This window comes from Mustelus asterias, chromosome 3 (genome assembly GCF_964213995.1).
Source record: "Mustelus asterias chromosome 3, sMusAst1.hap1.1, whole genome shotgun sequence".
Lineage (NCBI taxonomy): Eukaryota > Metazoa > Chordata > Chondrichthyes > Carcharhiniformes > Triakidae > Mustelus > Mustelus asterias.
The window spans coordinates 61,816,471-61,835,866 of NC_135803.1; the positions used below are offsets into that span (position 1 = coordinate 61,816,471).

General features: G+C 45.2%; 1 protein-coding gene across 7 annotated transcripts in view; it reads right to left on the minus strand.

Annotated features, from left to right (window-relative positions):
* The window catches only part of LOC144491351 (beta-galactoside alpha-2,6-sialyltransferase 1-like), a 146,153-nt gene that overhangs the window by 40,064 nt on the left and 86,693 nt on the right, over positions 1-19,396 (minus strand). For all 7 annotated transcript variants that reach the window (XM_078209040.1, XM_078209037.1, XM_078209042.1 and 4 more), the window contains one exon: positions 6,335-7,178. In XM_078209040.1, the coding sequence (XP_078065166.1) occupies positions 6,335-7,127 (793 nt within the window). In that variant the 5' untranslated portion in view covers positions 7,128-7,178. The remainder of the gene's footprint in view (positions 1-6,334; positions 7,179-19,396) is intronic.

The following is a 19,396-nucleotide window of genomic DNA, read 5'->3' on the forward strand; positions in this document are numbered from 1 at the left end:
ATCTCGCAAGAAGCCCAAATCGCCTTTCACGCTGAAGTAAACGCGTGAAGTGATGATGTGTTTCCCGATGTTCAACATCAGGAACATCATCTGAATATTATCATCTCATTATCAGGCATCCATGCCTGAATCATTCCCCCCATAAAAGATCCATCCACGTTGGCCTGAGGACAGACCGGCAGGAAACTTACAGAATATTGAGAGGCCCAGATAGAGGGGACGTGGAGGGGATGTTTCCACTAGTGGGAGTGACTAGAGAGCAGTCGAGGGCACAATCTCAGAGTGAAGGGACGATCCTTTAAAACTGAGATGAGGAGGAATTTCTTCAGCCAGAGGGTGGTGAATCTGTGGAACTCATTACCACAGAGGGCAGTGGAGGCCAGATCATTGACTTGGACCCTCCCCCTGGTGGGAGATACATAGGTTCTTGATCAATAAGGGAATCAGGGGTTACAGAGGGAAAGCAGGAGAATGGGGATGAGAATCATATCAGCTATGATTGAATGGCGGAGCAGATTTGATGGGCCAAATAACCTAATTCTGCTCCTATATCTTATGGTCTTATGGAAACCCATGAGTGGTCTCCCAAGGCGTGCACCTGGTGAGCGGCTCTCCCAGAGGAGCTCAGATGACTGTATTGCTCAGGAGGTCATGCACGGGCACTGTCTGGTCACTGCCCTGGCACTGCTACCCGGCGTCAGTGCCTGAGCAGCACCAGGGGGAGGGTCCAAGTCAAGTATTGTGCGCTGGAGCGGCATTTAAAAATGGTGTCCCAGTCTTCAAGGGACTAAGTTGCTGGTGGGGCGGGCCCTGTGTCATGGGACCCGCTCCATTCTGTTTTTCGGACTAGGTCCGGAATAATGTGGCGGAGAAAGCCGCCATTGCTGTCAGTGGCTTCAATGCCACTTTTCGTGCCCGCTTTCGGCATTTGCTGATACCAGTGAAAATTCTGCCCTAAGTCTTGTGTTTCGCCTTGAACTCCCTCACATAAACATGCAACATGCAGGGCCGGATTCTCTGACCTCACCTGCAGCTGGCATTCTCCGGTCCCACTGCAGTGAACGCAGATTTGGCTGGACGCCAAATTCTCCGTTCTCATTGACAACGGCAGCAGGATGTGAACGTCCGGAGAATTCTGGCCACTTTCAATTGTTTCATAGAATCATAGAATCATAGAAACCCTACAGTGCAGAAGGAGGCCATTCGGCCCATCGAGTCTGCACCGACCGCAATCCCACCCAGGCCCTACCCCCACATATTTACCTGCTAATCCCTCTAACCTACGCATCTCAGGGGCAATTTTAACCTGGCCAATCAACCTAACCCGCACATCTTTGGACTGTGGGAGGAAACCGGAGCACCCGGAGGAAACCCACGCAAACACGAGGAGAATGTGCAAACTCCACACGGACAGTGACCCAAGCCGGGAATCGAACTCGGGACCCTGGAGCTGTGAAGCAGCAGTGCTAACCACTGTGCTACCGTGCCGCCCCTTCTCAATACGTATGTGCTAATAAACTACTGCTGGGCAAAGCTCCCATTCTGAGCAAGACTTGGTGACATAAAGCTCTTGGAACTGGTTTAGAATTTTTCATTAGAAATATAGAGATTGTATTTTAGTTAACATGACCTGAACTGAGTTCAAGTTACTTGAGTTCTTCTCCAATGTGTGTTAGCCTGACTATTTAGCTGTAAGGAAAAAGGGACAATAACAAGCTACATATTATGGCTTCATTAACCCTTTTCAAACTCTTACTAATGTTTCCTCTCCTAATTTATAATTAATGGGCAAATGATTGAACCCACAACATTTTGTGTTATCTGATCACCTTTTCACCCCATCAATCTCGTGATTGGAAATCTGTCTTATCCTATCTTATGATGTGGAGATGCCGGCGTTGGACTGGGGTAAACACAGTAAGAAGTTTAACAACACCAGGTTAAAGTCCAACAGGAGCACTTCAGCGGTCACGGGCATTCGGCCTCTGATATTCGGGTAAGCGTTCTCCAAGGTGGCCTTCGCGACACACGACAGCGCAGAGTCGCTGAGCAGAAACTGATAGCCAAGTTCCGCACACACAAGGACGGCCTCAACCGGGATATTGGGTTTATGTCACACTATTTGTAACTCCCACAGTTGCGTGGACCTGCAGAGTTTCACTGGCTGTCTTGTCTGGAGACAATACACATCTTTTTAGCCTGTCTTGATGCTCTCTCCACTCCCATTGTTTTGTTTCTTAAAGACTGGATTAGTTGTAAGTATTCGCATTCCAACCATTATTCATGTAAATTGAGTCTGTGTCTTTATAAGTTCTGTTTGTGAACAGAATTCCCACTCACCTGAAGAAGGGGCTCAGAGCCTCGAAAGCTTGTGTGGCTTTTGCTACCAAATAAACCTGTTGGACTTTAACCTGGTGTTGTTAAACTTCTTACTGTGTTATCCTATCTTATCCAGAGATGAGAATAAAGAAGGTCTGTATCTAGTCCTTGCAGGAACAGACATGCATGCAATCAAAATGGTTCAGGTATATAAAAGAAATTCAGATCAGCAGGATTGTAATCAGGTGTCACTTTTTGACCGACAGGGCAGGAAAGGCAAGATTCAGGAACCATGAATGACTAGGGAAATTGCGAGTCTAGTCAAAAAGAAAAAGGATGCATACATAAGGCCTAGGCAACTAAAAACAGATGAAGCACTTGAAGAATACAGGGAAAGTAGAAAATAACTCAAACAGGGAGTTAGGAGGGCAAAAAGGGATCACGAAATGTCCTTGGCAGTCAGGATTAAGGGGATTCCCAAGGCATTTTATGCATATGTTAGGAACAAGAGGCCAGCTAGAGGAAGCATTGGTCCACTCAAGGACAAAGAAGGGAACTTATGCGTAGAACCAAAGGAAGTGGGTGGGATCCTTAATGAGTACTTTGCATCAGTATTCACAAAGGAGAGGGACATGTTGATTAATGGTGTCTCGGACAAGTATGTAAACCCTCTAGAACAAGTCATCATTACAAGGGAGAAAGTGTTAGGTGTATTAAAAAGCATTAAGGTAGACAAATACCCAGGTCCAGATGCACCTATCCCAGATTACTGAGGGAGACAAGAGAGAAAATTGCTTGACTTCTAGCAGAAATCTTTGTTTCCTCGTTGGCCACAGGTGAGGTCCCAGAGGATTGGAAGATAGCCAATGTTGTCCTGTTATTTAAGAAGGGTAGCAAGGATAACCCAGATAATTATAGGCCAGCGAGCTTGTCATCAGTGATAGTGAAATTGTTGGAGACAATTCTTAGGGATAGGATCTATACACATTTGGAACTGAATGGTCTTATTAGTGACAGACAGCATGGTTTTGTATGAGGGAGGTCATGTCTCACTAATTTGATTGAGTTTTTTGAGGAGGTGACAAAAATGATTGACCAGGGAAGAGCCATGGATGTTGTCTACGTGGACTTCAGTAAAGCATTTGCCAAGGTCACTCATGGCAGACTGTTGCAAAAGATTAAATCACATGGGATCAGGGGTGAATTAGCTAGATTGATTCAGAACTGACTTGGCCATAGAAGACAGAGGGTAGCGGTGGAAGGATATTTTTCTGAATGGAGGTCTGTAACGAGTGGTGTTCTGCAGCGATCAGTGCTGGGAGCTCTGTTGTTTGTAATGTATATAAATGACTTGGAAGAAAATGTAGCTGGTCTGATTAGCAAGTTTGCGGATGATACTAAGATTTTTGGAGTTGCGGATAGTGAAGAAGATTGTCAGAGAATACAGCAGAATATAGGTAGGCTGGCAAATTGGGCGGAGAAACGGCAGATGAAATTTAATCCAGACAAATGCAAGGTGATGCATTTTGGTAGATCCAATTCAAGTGGGAGGTGTAAAATAAATGGCAGAACCATCAAGAGCATAGACACACAGAGAGATCTGGGAGTACAGGTCCACAGATCCTTAAAAGTGGCAACACAGGTGGAAAAGTGGGTGAAGAAAGCCCTAGGGCATGCTTGCTTTCATCGGCCGAGGCATCGAGTATAAAAGTTGGCAAATTACAGTTATGTAAACTGTTGGTTAGGCCACATTTGGAATATTGGACTCGATTTTACCATCAAGTTGCGCCCGTTTTAGGGCGGGAAAACTTGGTAAAGTCGGGCGTGGGGCAAGTAGCACGGTCCGCGCCTGCCTCCGCACCCGTTCCCCCTTTACTAATCGCCGAAAATGGCCGCCGTCTGGACTGCATCCGAAACAGTCGCAACCCCAATTTAAATGCACTTGTATGCATTTAAATTGACTTAATGGGCTGCATGCCCAAACTTACCGGCACTTCCCCCTTTACCACCGCGTTGCCCATCCAAATTCGGTGCAAAACAGACACGGTACATAAAGGTCTGATTCGGGCGCTCCAGCTTTTGAGGAGGTAAGCTCAGAGCTGCCGGCAGCTCTCTGACTCAGATCGGTGGTGGCGGGGGGAGAGAGGCGGGTCAGATCGTTCTCTGGTGGGGGCAGGGCAGGGGGGTTTGCTGCCTCTCTGCGTGTGATCTGTGGGGGAGAAAGGGGGATGTGCGATCGGTGGGGGGAAAGGGGGGTCCGCTGCCACTCTGGATGCGATCAGTGGGGGGGGGGGGCAGGGGGCCATGGTTGGTCTGGGTAGCGGGGGTGGGGGGGATAAGGGGGTCAGTTATGTTGTGGGGGTGGGGCAATGTTTGTGGGGTCAGGGGGAGGCATTATCCGGGCCGGACGCCATGTGGCAGGGGAGCGTTTTTCAATTTTTTTTACTGCACATGCGCAGTTGAAGGCTCCAATCGGAGCTGCAGGGTTTCGGGTGCGTTAAGCCCTGCCCACAAGCTTCTGCAGCGCGATTCAGAATCGCTGATTTCTTTTTCAGGCAGCGTGCGTATGGGGGCACATGAGAATGAGTCTAAAAGTCGGATCTGAAACACTCCCAGATTCAAGTCCGCCCAGCATTTAAAATCAAAATGGTAAAATCAGGCCCACTGTGTCCCGTTCTGGACACCACACTACCAGAAGGACGTGATGGCTTTGGAAGGAGCACAGAAAAGGTTTACCAGGCTGTTGCCTGGTATTAGCTATGAGGAGAAATTGAACAAACTGGGACTGTTCTCCCTGGAAAAACGAAGGCTGAGGGGCGACCTGATAGAAGTTTATAAAATTATGAGGGGCATAGATAAGTTGAACAGTTGGAGCTTTTTCCCAGGACAGAAATGATAATTACAAGGGGGAACAAGTTGAAGATAAGGGGGGAAAGGTTCAGTAGAGATATATGGGGGAAGTTTTTTTACACAGAGGGTGGTGGGGGCCTGGAATGTACTGCCAAGTGAGGTGGTTGAGGCAGACACGGTTATTTAAGATTTATCTGGATAGACACATGAACAGGTGGAGAATGAAAGGATACAGGCGGTTGGTCTAGATAGGACAACGTGACCGGCGCAGGCTTGATGGGCCGAAGGGCCTGTTTCTGTGCTGTACTGTTCTTTATTCTCTTTGTTCTTTCACTTGGTGACTCAACAAAATTGCTAAGCCCCAAGAGCCAAGCTTGAAAAACATGTCTTTTTACTTTCCTTATGGACAAGTCCTAAATCCTGACCGTGGTTAGATCAGATTGGACGAGGAAGCATTGAAATTAATCTTCAAAGCATAATCATCTACACACCTCTCCCCCTTCAGGCATAAAACAGATTGCTGGATAACACTGCCACATCCCAGCCGACCCATTAGGTGTTGCAGTTCCACAGCATCAGTGTACCTGTGACACTACAAGTATGAGCACAGACAGCAAAACTGCTGAGTGTCATTTGACCTTGGGAGCCCCTGCTCTATCCTCACACCAATGTCTGTCTTAATGTTACTGACCTGCAGAAAATGAAAGCCCCAATTGTCTTGCAAGACACTGGTCCATAGCCTTGCAGGTTCCAGTATTTCAGGTACAGATCCCGGTACCTTTCAAATGACTTGAATGTTTCCGCCTCATCCACAAACTTAGGCAATGAATTCCTAATGTCCACCACCCTCTGGGTGAAAATGTTTTTCCTCAAATCCCCTCTAATCCTTCTACCAATCATCTTAAATCTTTGCCCCTGATAAGTGACCCCTCAGCTAAGGGAAACAAACTTCTCCTGTCTAGGCTTCTCATAATTTTGTACACCTGTGACCTGCTGACATGTACGGTTAATCAAGATTTCAGCGGAATAGCTGAATTCAGCATTCAATCTGTAACTTGTCATCCTAGCTGCTAGTCTTCAGTCTTTGCAGTTTATTTTTTGAGTGGGAAAGAAAACTTCTCAAAACATTAACACGGCAGCCAGAGGCTTATACAGTAAAACTCACCTATTTCCATTCCCAGCCTCGATCGGAGGATGGAGCCAGCAGAGGCCACGACAGCACATGTCTTGAATGGCTTCACTGCTTGCATAAAGTTCTTGTTTGGTAAATACTCTCGCCAGTCAGATGTCATGAAGGCCTCATCTCCATATTCAATGGACGCCACTTGGACTCTCTGTTTTAGTTCGCATAACAGTTCTTTGCTGCTGAGTTTCCTTAACTTCCTTGTTCCAGTGAAGTTCACAGCATACTTATTCATAGAGACATAGTTGTTTTTGACAGTCCGTAGGCGCCGGTTGAGGTTGCTTGAAGAGCTTTCATCGTTCCAAATCATCCATGAATTCCACTGATTTTTCAACGTGAGCTTTATCTTGTTGGATTTCTCTGCTGTGTTGGAAATGATCCTGGATAGATCTCTAGTGGATGCAGGCAGGTATTTCTTTGAAACAGTTGTTCTTTTAAAATGAACCTGTGAGCTGCTGGACCCGTTTACTCTGCTGTCATTTGTCTTCAAGCTAATTCTAGAACTTAACAGATGGCTTTGTGCTGCCTCAAAGGTTTCCCAAAAAGAAGCTTGGGTGGCATTTCGCCCAATGATATCCTCCTTACCTCGCAATATCTCCTGTACGGCCCACTGAACGAAATTATATTGGAGACTCTCTGTGCTGTTCATTCTATTCCTGAGCAACAGGTTCCCTTTCTGACAACACATCTTATAGAATACCATGTACAGGCAGAGTATTGTGCTGCATGTGAAGATGGAAACTTTCTTCATGGTCCAAAGTCTACGTCGAGCCATATTAATCCACAGTTAAGTTCAATCTATCACTTGTTGGATAGTGTAGGAAACCTGCAAACAAAACACAGACACATTTTAAGAGCTTCTTTCTGTTCATTTCAGCTGTCCTCTGGCAGTTTGACAACAGCCTGCAGCTGTCTGCGTGAAACCTGCATTCTGTGATAAGTAACATGAAAACTACCCTGACACTAAACTATAAGAGCCGTTGGGGAAATTAGCACATCTATTTATGGAAGAAGTGACTCAAGATTTGTTACAACAGTTTGGTTCAACTAATATCACGGCCCCCTCTGTTCTCTAGGTATATTCATAATGCAGATAAGTGAAAAAGAAATAAAAACTTAATCCAACAGTTTGAAACCAAAATAAAACCAATTCAATTTTCATTAATAATCTGTCTCATTTAAAGAAAGGAATAGTTTAAAATTTTTCAGGTAGGAAATTAATAATTGACCAACATACCAAAATACAAGGCTTCCATTCTGTTTCCTCTTTTATAACCTACCCCAAAATCTAAGAATGCAGAGAAAGGGAGGAGCGGATATCAAATGACACCAAGCAGATTTTTAAGAATGTCATAAGATTTCATACAAGGGAAAGAACTGAGTGAAGCAGCAGAGAAATGAGAACAAAAAAGATAACTTTAGAAAAAGTTCTACGAATCCTGTTTAATGGAGATATATCATTAACAGAATGACTGCCTGACATGCTCCCGCAGACATAAAGCACTTCATGGAGTAGATGATCTGGAAGATGAAGTGTATTACCTTCATTGGAATCCTTCATCTTCACTGGAGGCTGATCTGCTAAACATCATTATCCTTTTTAAACGACATACACCTTCATGACCAACTTGTGTTCCTGTGCTCGTACGAAACTCTTGTTTTTGTCGGTTTGAATATCATGATACAATTATCGATATAAATATCATCAGTCATCTGTTGTTCTAAATTTGTTTGTATTTGCTTTTCAGACAGATAACCACCTGGGAGTTAGAACCTCTTGAGCTACACATGATTGAGGTCAGTGAAGGGTTTAGCATCACCTTAAAGCCCTCCCACCACCCTTCCGTCCAATTTCAATTCCTTGGAACAGCAATACTGGAACCTCAGCTTCCTCTTCCCTTCGGACTGCTGCGAATGTACAGGGCACCCTGGGAACTTGACTAACAGTCAAATTTTCCTTTTTACTGTTTGGAACTATCACTCACATCACTTTCAATTCCTTCAGGATCCCTTCCTCTCCAATATGCATTTCCTTCGTAAAGACCAATGCAAAATACTTGGTAAATACCTTCTTTGTGATCATCATGTATGAATTGACAATTCTCGATACTCACTTTCAATAATTATTGGGTGTGATTTTCCGGCCATTCCCACCGGCGAGATCTTGTGCTGCCAACGGTGACCACCGCCAAGGGTTCTCAGTGGTGGAGCGTACGGACAACTGGAAACCTCATTGACAGCGGCGGGACTGGAAGATCCTGCCTCCAGCTAATGGCAGGTCACCTCTGTCGCTACGAAACACGCCGTGGGGCAAGTGGAAAATCCTGCCACTGTTTCACTGATATATTTGTAAAACAGCTGACTGCTCTATTTCATGTTGCATCAAATTTACCTTTGACACTCTCCTGGAATGTCTTATCTTACTTTCTTATTGTCCTCTGTAGCTTTTGAAATAAATCATTCTTATAGCATTTTTAACATCTTTAACATTAACTTGTTTCTGACCTTTGTTATCTATGGCATCTGATAAATACCAGCTGTCCTTTAACCTTTGTAAACATTTGAAAAAAATAAACTCTGTGTTGCTCCATGCTGCTCTGTACTCATATCTTCTTCCACCCCACCTTGCCCACTCCTCAGGCAAATGTTCCCATTTTGAGACTAAGTGCGGTAGCAGGTGGCTCCAGCTGTGCCTGTCCCACACAGCAGAATGGCAGGATCCCACGCCAGATTCAGCACTTGAAACATCATTAGTTATTCACAGACGAGTTCCCCTCAGCTGAAGGGTTCAAAGGACCTGGTGCCACATTTAACTACAAGTCCAGCAGAATCATATCACTCTCTACAGCCCACATGTCTTCACCCAGACCATGAAGAATGTCAGCAACACAGAGGAAAAGGCAAGCAGCCTCAAGAAGAAATCTGTTCCTTAATTCATCCATCTTCTCCTGAGCCTATCACCTGTGAGGCACCCACGGCCCACTTGGACCTCTACCCATCTCATATGGAGTCTTCATCATCCCCTTCCAGTAAACGACATGATATCTCTTTGACCCCCTTGTTTATGAGCTTTTCATGCAGCCTTCACGGGATCCAGTTTCCCTCCCCTCGGTCTTTCCTCTGCCTACCATTGTTCATCTTCTTCATCACCTCCTTTCACTTCTGCCTGCCATTGTGAGCCCTTGCCCTACCTCCCCTCCTTCCACATTGTCCCTCCCTTGTCATTGTCAAGCTAATCCACCTCCTTCCCCCACCTCATACTCCAACCCCAATCAGACTGTGGACCTTTGTTGCGGTGGCTGCACATATCCTGCAGCTCAGTGCTGTCCAGATATACATTGGTGTGTGGCATCAGGGGGAAGGAGAAGCCTGTACTCCCCAACCCCAGGCCCTTTGCTGATCCGATTTGGTGACACATATTTACCCTGCTAATCCCCCTAACCTACGCATCCAGGACACTAAGGGGCAATTTACCATGACCAATGCACCTAACCCGCACATCTTTGGACTGTGGGAGGAAAACGGAGCATCCAGAGGAAACCGATGCAGACACAGGGAGAAGGTGCAGACTCCACACAGACAGTGACCCAAGCCAGGAACTCTATTGAAAGATTTGGGATTGGGGTTAAGGTGCTGTGAGGGGTTGGGGGGCGGCATTCTGCTTAATCTAGTCACGAACACCCCTCACACCATCTTAACCCCGATCCCAAATCTTTCAGCAGAGTTCCAGGATCGTGCTGTTAGTTTGTCTGATAAACAATTATGGGCAGAACAATCAGTGTTCTCATCAGGGAAGTGGATTAAATGAGGGTGACATGGTGGCACAGTGGGATAGGGCCTAGATGGGATTGTTGTCGGTGCAGACTCGATGGGCCGGATGGCCACCTTCTGCATTGTAGGGTTTCTATAAGTAAACTAATACTGGGATTGTTAATGGTTTGTTGGTTATGGTGTCAAAGATACAATACTGCATTGCTTGACCACCTGGGGTTGTTAATGGTTTGTTGGTTATGGTGTCAAAGATACAATACTGCATTGCTTGACCACGGGCGGGGATCACATATAATGAGAGTCCCCTGCAGCAGGCACATCATGGGCCCGATTTTACCAACAATTTGCACCCGTTTTCGGGAGCGAAATCGCGGTAAATTTGGGCGACGGGCCTTTAATGCAATCTGCACCCGAATCCGAGCAAATCGCGACTTTGCCGACACCCGATTCGGGCGCGGATCTGGATTAGCATGTATTTAAATCGAGTTAATGAACCGTGCGCCCAACTCTACCACCAGATCCCACTTTACCTTCTTCTGGTCTGTTCCGGATCCGCGCTGTAAGCGACCTGCAAAATACAAATCCGAAGCGGATTTCTATTCTGCAGCGGAACCTCCAAAGCTCTCTCTGCCCTTGTGAAGTCAGTCTGCGGCCACCATCCTTCTCGACCATCCTTCTCAAAGCGCCCTGATATCCAGCCCACGCCCCCCCAGCAGTGGCAATCCCTCCACCCCCCCCTCACCCTGACAGACCCCCCCGCTAACCACCCCGGCCGACCAAGCCCCCTCCCCTGGGGGCAGATCCCCCCGATGGGAGGCAGACCCCCCCCCGGCAGAGCACCCCACCCCCTGCTGACCACCGCCCCCCCCCCGGATCAGACCTCCCTGGGAGGCAGGCATCCCCTCGGGTGACCACACCCCCAACCTGCCTCGATCGCTGGTCTCTCTCCACCATCCTTCTCAACCATCTTCAGTCCTTCGAGAGCCTGCAGCACCTTCCTGGCCACAGACTTGGAGCCACGGCTAAAGTGACCGGGCTTCACACCGTTCCGCTAGCGTCCGCTGGAGGAGGGGGGTGGGCTCAGATGGATCTCTGGTTGAGGGGGGGGGGAGGAGGAGGCTCAGATGAATCTCTGGTTGGGGGGGGGAGGAGGAGGCTCAGATGGATCTCTGGTTGGGGGGGGAGGGGGCTCAGATGGATCTCTGGTTGCGGGGGGGAGGAGGGGGTTCAGATGGATCTCTGGTTGGGGGGAGAGGAGGAGGCTCAGATGGATCTCTGGTTGGGGGGGGAGGGGGCTCAGGTGGATCTCTGGTGGGGGTGGGAGGAGGGGGCTCAGATGGATCTCTGGTTGGGGGGGGGGGTCTGCCGAGGGGGTCCTGCCTCCCAGGGGGGTCTGTATTATTAAACTGGCCAAAAGGTAGGTGTCCTGGGTCATGTGACCTTGCTTCTCCACAAAAACTTCAGAAGGGATGTTTATCTAATGTCTGGAATAGGGGGCATAACTCAAAAGACTGAACGCACATTGGGAGCACTGACTGACAGACTAGTCCATGGAAATCTTTCGACACCCACTCATTATCTGTGTTTAACAACACAGATTTGTGGCATCATGGACATATTAAAAGTTACTTCTGATCAGCAAGAATGATGCAAATTGCAAATGTAGTTAAATACATGCAGCTGTGTTTATTGCTTCTGAGTGGCTTGCACAGGAACAGGTTATATTTTTAAACTAACAAATAATTGTCATTCTGAGTGAGAAATTTACTCGCAGGTATGATTTTAAGTCAAGGCATCATTTCTACTCAGATCTGCGATCTGACACGGGCGCGCTTTTTCAGATTTTTTTCTAACTGCGCATGCGCAGTTCAGAGCTCCGATCATTCTGGCAGCGCTAAGCCCCGCCCACTGCGCGGATTGGACTGAAGCCGGCTGAAAATGTATGGGCACGCTGGAAAGTGGATTACGAGGTTGGATCTGTACTACACCCAGATTCGACACTTAGAATCAAAATGGTAAAATCGGGTCCCATGTGTACGCGCCCCAAGTGCGCTTGAGGTCTTTCGAGGTTGGCAGACACAGCAGAGGCTGAAATGCATCATAAGCTCCCCTCAAAAAATAGCATTTGAATTGAATTTTATTTGATAGGTTTCTGTTAAGATTGTGTCCTTTATTACAGTGCTCCTTTAAGGGACTGGCTAACTCACTTACAACAGTGCATATACAGGAGCCCTGAACATAGCATGAAGATCACCTGACAGGCCCAAAGTTACCAAGACTCATGGCAAGCACCAGGATGAATCAGGCAGCCTTCTAAATAAACTAATCAATCCCTAAAATAGAAAAACTTCTGTGTTTAATGCAGACTCTTACAAAAGTGGGAAGTTTATTTTATATATGTAAATGTGTAGTGGTTGGGAATGACACTCCATTCACTGTTAGTAGTTAACTGAAGTTTGTTTGGAGAATGCAAGTCTTTTGGCAGACTGATGTTGTTTATAATGATGGAAAAGGATTTTGACATTTAAATATGAGGCTTCTTTTCACGAACAGTACAACATGCGTAAACTCCATAATGCAAATTCACCCAGTGTGTGGGGTTGCCAACCTTCCAGGATCGATCTTGAGACTCCAGGAATTGAAGACCAATCTTCAGAACAATGCGACGAGTCACCCATTTGCTAAAGATGTCTTTTTTGCTTTCCAATTGGTGTAGAAACGCAGTACACCAGGAGGACAGACAGCTCAGGGAACCCATGGTTAGCACGTGGAGCCGTGCAGTTAGAAAGGGAACAGGTAATGTGATGAAACCTCCAGGAATTCATTCAGCTGGAATAGGCAACCCTGCATTGTGCCATTTTCCCTCAGGCTAGCCCTGAACTTCTCATGGGGGTCACAACTCCCAAGATGCTCACACACATTTAGCCCTGCTCTATTTCATAAATGGTAGCAGGACCTCATAACACCATTATTGGCAGAATTAATGCCATGGGAAAGGAAGCGGGATCAAGGCTGAAAAGGTGGAGAAGTACTCCAATTGTAAATCATTAATATAATTGCCACACAGTAATTAAAAAGCACCTTCCTCCTTTTCACTGTGATTTTTCTTTAATTTAATTTGTGTCTCCCTATTCAGCACTGTTGCCTAATGTTAAATGTAATTATTCCCTGTCTCTGATTTTGTTCTGCTGTTTCTGTTCAATGCTGGAACGCTCTCAGTGAGCTGTTCTCTTTTTAAATCATGGAAAATCCTGTGTGCGGGTTTTGTTGCTGCCACATCACCAGGGGACACGAAGTAACTGATGCATGAGTCTGGCAGACGGTTCAGGAAATTTAGTCTCATTAGTGTGTCACCTAACAGCCAGCTTGCACATGTAGGAATATACTGCAGCCACAGTTCAGTCTTCAGCAAACTACAACATTGTGAGCAACTCCATTCTCCAGATAAATATTTCAGTTCAGTGTTCCTCTATCTTTAACATGCACAAATGGATTACTGACATGTGGCACACAAAGGTGAAACCAAAGACGTTTCCAACACAGAGATGGTCATTGTGTTTATGTCAGCTCTTGATTAGAGTAATCCAATACTAACCTTACTGCCCAATGCTCTCCGCAAAGCTTAGCATCACTCCGGCTTCAAATATTTATTCATTTTCAGGAAGCAATAGTCTCTGCTTCAACCACAACCTGTGGCAAAGCATTCAATGTCCCCATGTACAGAAATCGCCCCTAACCTGTTTCCTTGCTCTGAGACTATTTTAAATCAATCAGCCTTCAATACTGATTCCCCCCACCAGAGAAACTTGTTCTTGGCTATTCACACTGTCAAAATGCTTCACAATTTTAATAACCTCGATGAAATGTCCTTTGAACTTTTGCAGCATGTTATATTGGGGTCACTCTACAGTCCCGCAGCACAATTTACATCTTTCGGGAGGATTTAAAACACGGTGGTTAGAGCCTCTGCTGTCTCTGCTCTTACTTTCCTCAACAGTGCAGGTTCAATCCAGGTTCCAGATCATCAAAGCTCCCCCTTCAATTTCTGCTAATTCCTCCCAAAGCAATACCTTTTCTAAAATTTACTCTTTCAATTATTTTGTATCTATAGTACACCTCCCTCTTTTATCATCAGGTGTATAAGTGCCTTCATCCTTCAGGTTCCCATGAACACAAGAGTGGACCACATGGCCTATTGAGTCTGCTCCACCGTTCCATATGATCATGGCTGAGTTAGTGCTCCCTCATTAAACCCCAGCTGTCCAATCTTCTTAAATTTATCATTTTGTTTTTGTCTGCTCATAAAAGCCCTTATTGTTGCTTTTTATATTGGTCTGGGTTTGCAGTTCGTGGTGAGGAAACAGCACCATTGAACATCATTCTAACCAACAAAATTTCCCTGGATCTTTGAATGGCAGCTTGAAATTATTGGGCCGAATTTAATGCTCTCCCCTAAATTAAGTTTGGAGATGGAGGGACATTTCATCGGGTGGGAAGGTGCCAGGTGGAGCCTCTGCCACCTTTCTGACTCTGGCCTGATTAAGAATGTTCTTCCTGCCCTGCTGCCAATTAAGACCCTTAAGTGGGCAATGAATGTCTATGTGGGGGCCTCATCCACCATCACTGGTACCCAACCAGCAATGGGCAGGGCAAGTCGACAATTGGGGAACCCAAAATGCAAACCCTGGCATGTTTGCTTGTGGGCTCCCAAGAGGATACCTTGGAGAAGATATCAGGAAGTGGAAAGGTTACTAAGAGCCACATACCCACAACCGCATTCCACTCTTACTCACCTGTGACCCAAGACGCTCTCCCCAGCCCCAAAACCCTCCAGAATATCTGCAAAACTGTAACAATTGAATTTCAATAGAAGCAAGTGTGAGGCCTGACTTTGGAAATAAAATGGATCAGAATACTTTCTAAATGATGACAAATGATGAAGGAGGGAGTTAGAGAGAGAGACTTCAGGGTCCATGTCCATAGACTGTTAGAGTACCATGATTTTTATATCTAGGGAGCTCGAATACTCGAGGTACTGAATGCCACTGGTTTACAAAGCAATGGTTAGATCACACCTGGAGTACTATGTGCAGTTCTGGGTACCAGACCTTAATGAGAGTGCAAGGTTGGTTTAACAAAATGATAGCAAGACTCCAAGGATTAAATTACTCAGATTACACAAATAGGGTTTATTCCCTGGAGTTTAGAAGATTAAGAGGTGATTTGGTCAAAGATTAAGGTATTAAGGGAATGTGACTGTCGATGTATTAGCAATTGTATACTTTGGCAATTACATTGTTAAGCTAATTGCATTGTTAAAGACAAGTGATGATAATTGGCTCAACCTCCAAAAGAGTATCAATGGACACAGCTGGAACAGCAGGTGAGACATAAGTAACGCTGCTGCACTGCAAGAAGAATAAACTTGGTGAAGGTAAAGGACAAGCTGCAGTATTATTCCTCCACTATATCTTATTATTGATCTTAACAGATAGAAACTATTTCCACTGGTTGGGAAGACTGAAATGAGATAACATAACCAAGATACTAGAACCACACCTTTTTAGGAGGGAAATTAGGAAACACTTCAACACTCGAGACAATAGCAGAAGTTTGGACTCAGCCTTCCATAAATGGCAACTGATGCTAGATCAATTGTTAATTTAAAATATAAATGAGATTTTTGTAAACCAAAGGTATTAAGGGATATGTGGGAAACATGGGTACCATAAATGGAGTTAAATCACAGATCAGCCTTGATCTCATTGAATGGTGGAACAGGCAGCTAATTGGCTTACTCCTGTTCCTATGTATTCATTCATACCTCAGCCATCCTCTCTTCTTCTGCAAGATTTCCTTGGTTGATACTATTGGTCCCACCATTCATTTAACTAACCATTTTCCCTTTTATATTTTTACGAAAAATATTTAGATTCCTTTGTTACCTGCTATTTTTTCACATGCTCCTTGCCCATCTTCTGCCCTCTTTCAATTTCCCCTCAACTCTCTGTATTCTGCCTGGTTTTCAATTGTATTCTGTGCGTGATATTTATCCCAAAACTCCTTCTGTTTTACTTTAACTTCTATACGCTCTGTCCTCCAGGAAGATCCAGCTTCCTCCTTATGCAAATACTTGGTTTGTAACTGAACCATCGCCACCTTAAAGGGTTGCCATGGCTCACGATTTGTCCCTTTAATCCTAATTACATTATGATCACCATTACCCAGATGTTCATCCACTTTAACACATACCAGCTACTTCATTCCACAAATCTGGATTCACTACTGCTTCCTTCACCATTGGACAAGAAACAATGATTAATACAATTTTCCTTGTTAAATATTTTAGGAATTCTTTACTCTTTACATTGTTTTCCCCTACTTGAAGTTCCCTATTATTACAGCTCTGTTATTTTTACATTCCTCTGGAACTTGCTGAGAGATTTCCTCTTCTATCTCCTGATTATTTAGAGCTCCCTAAAGCAAATGTCCAGGAATGTAACTATTCTTTATCTCCAATTAAATGGATTCATTCTTTCAACTTTTGAGTATATGGCCACTTTGTCGAACTATAATATTATCCTTGCTTAATACTGTTTTCACACCCTCCTGTCTTTTTCTCTCCTTGTGCCTCCTGAATATATTGTAGAGGGCAATATTTAATTTGCATTCCTGCCTATGTTTGAGCCAAGTCTCTGTCATAGCCACTATATCATAACCCCAAGATGCAACTTGCCCCTGTATCTGATCAACCTGATTTGTAACGGGTATTAAGACACATGCATTTCGACATTGTGTACGTGTGGCTGCCTTGCCTTTTTCCTCTATCCAATTCCTTTTTTTTCCTCTATTAGCTTTTGTTCTGTTGCTGCTTTCTGCCTCAGTTCTCTCTGTACTTTGTCTGCCCTTCTTGTTGGCACCCTTTAACTGCCAAATTTGTTTAAACCATCCCCCGCCGCACGAGTTAAACGCTCGCAAGGACTTTGGTCCCAGTTCAGTTCAGGTATACATGTCGAAAGAGTTTTAACGGTTGACCGGTGGGTGACCCGTTTGTGAACCTTTCTGCCCAGTTAATTCAAATCTTTTCTTATCTCACTGATCTTTTCCATCATCTAATCCAAAACATGGATCTTTTGCTGTTCTCACTTCGAGCCTCACTAGACAGTGGTCACCATTTCCCAAATTCTCCATTACCCTGACAGCCCCTTCATCTCTCCCATTTAAAAATAATACACCATACATCCAATTTCTCAGGTACAGCGTGCTTTTCAGCTGGACCTGATCATTCTGAGAGTCAGCGCTTCACTGATTCACCAGAACAGTTTTGGACAAATCTGTGCAGAACTCAAGAGGCAAGAACACTGAGCCAACTTCACATGAGTGGCCGGGCAGGGGTTTTGAGCAATTCCTTATCGTATACAACTGGTAAATAAAACCATTTTGTTTAGTTAACACACAAGATTATTGAGTTGCAGCACAGCACTATCTTACCTTGGCTGCTGCAGACAAAGATCAATTGCAGTACATGGGCCTCTCCGTAACTGTGACAAATGAGTGTCTCTTGCTCTACATTCCCACAGGCTTCAGCAATGATCAGAACAAAACAAATATTAACCAGCGGGAAAGGTGTTACAGTTCACTACCACTTCGTAACAGGCAAGAAATCAGAAATTCTCTGTCATTTTCTTTATTTCATTAACAAACCCGAGGGGAAAGACAACACCTCTTTCACCTCTGTGGTAGAGTCAGGTTGGGTTTCAGCTGTACTCCAGAGAAGTCACAGCGGTGAGCACGGCTCTTGGGGATATTCATGGCAATATCAGTTTTATAAGCAATTACATTAGCCATGGGGAAACACATACTCCAGACACCAGCCACATCCTCTCTGGTGACTTATGGCTCCTCACACAAGCAGTAATTTTCATGGGTGACCCTAACATGATGAGTATTAGGAGGCTTAAAGGGCCTCAACTTTGCCCTAGCACTCTTCTCTCTTCTTAAAGGGATACTGCCTGAAACAAAAGGCAAATCACAAATGAAACTTAACACATGAAACCAAAACGTGATTAAGAAGATCGATAAGGCACCCCAGACCCCGGTGCACACCAGGCATGGAAGGCCTCGATGGTGCTGGTATAAACCGCGAACTCCTACTTTAGGGACATCTGGCCACCAATGTAGCTGGGGTAGAGGAGCAGACAGTCAGGTCAGCACTCTCCTCCGACTGAACAAAAATGCATTCATTTCCAGAAAGGAGGAGTGTGGTGCTGGTGGGTGATAATCTGTTGTGAGATCCTTGGGTGTTATGAAATCATAGAATCATGGAATCCCTACAGTGCAGAAGGAGGCCATTCGGCCCATTGAGTCTGCACCAACTTACCCAGGCTCCCCACCTATTTCCACGCATTTACCCCACTAATTCCTCTAACCTACATATCTTGGGACACTAAGGGGCAATCTAGCATGGCCAATCCATCTAACCTGCACATCTTTGGACTGTGGGATGAAACCGGAGCACCCGGAGGAAACGCACGCAGAGATGGGGAGAATGTGCAAACTCCACACAGACAGTGACCCAAGGCCGGAATCGAACCCAGGTCCCTGGCATCGTGAGGCAGCAGTGCTAACCACTGTGCCACCATGGTGCCCACTATTATGGCTAATAGTCTTTTTAATTATGTAAATAGGGTCCCCAAGCTGGGTCTCTTGTCTGTCCCAGGTCACATCTGGCTCACACTCCAAACAGAATAGTAAAGTTCGTGGGATAAAAAGGGACCTTATCCTCAAATTAATGATGGTAAGGTTAATGATATTGGCGGAAACTGGATAAATAGCCACTAAACTCAGTTTGTTTTGTGAACTGATATTAATGGCAACACAACCATTTGCTGTAGGTTTGTTACATTGTTCTGTCTCTTGTAATCTGAGGTAATGTGATTTGATCAAATTGGTCACTCCAAGAGAGAACAAATTAGTTCCACTTTGTGGGCTGCCAGTTACTGAAACAAGGAACAATGAAAGCTGAAGCTGACTAATTTTCTTACCGCGGATGCCTTTCACAGAAGGGTTATAGTTCTATTGACTGATGCTTGTACTTGCTAAACTGTCACTTCCCTTTCCAAGCTAATTTGTATTTTGCTGTTTTTAGTGTTTAAATGAGTTGTATTGATGACAAATTCCTGTTGCTACGATGTTAGCCTCTTGGCCAGGGCGCGATTGGTTCTCAATTGACTTAACTGGCCAAATAAAGGTTAAATACATAAGGTATTCCTC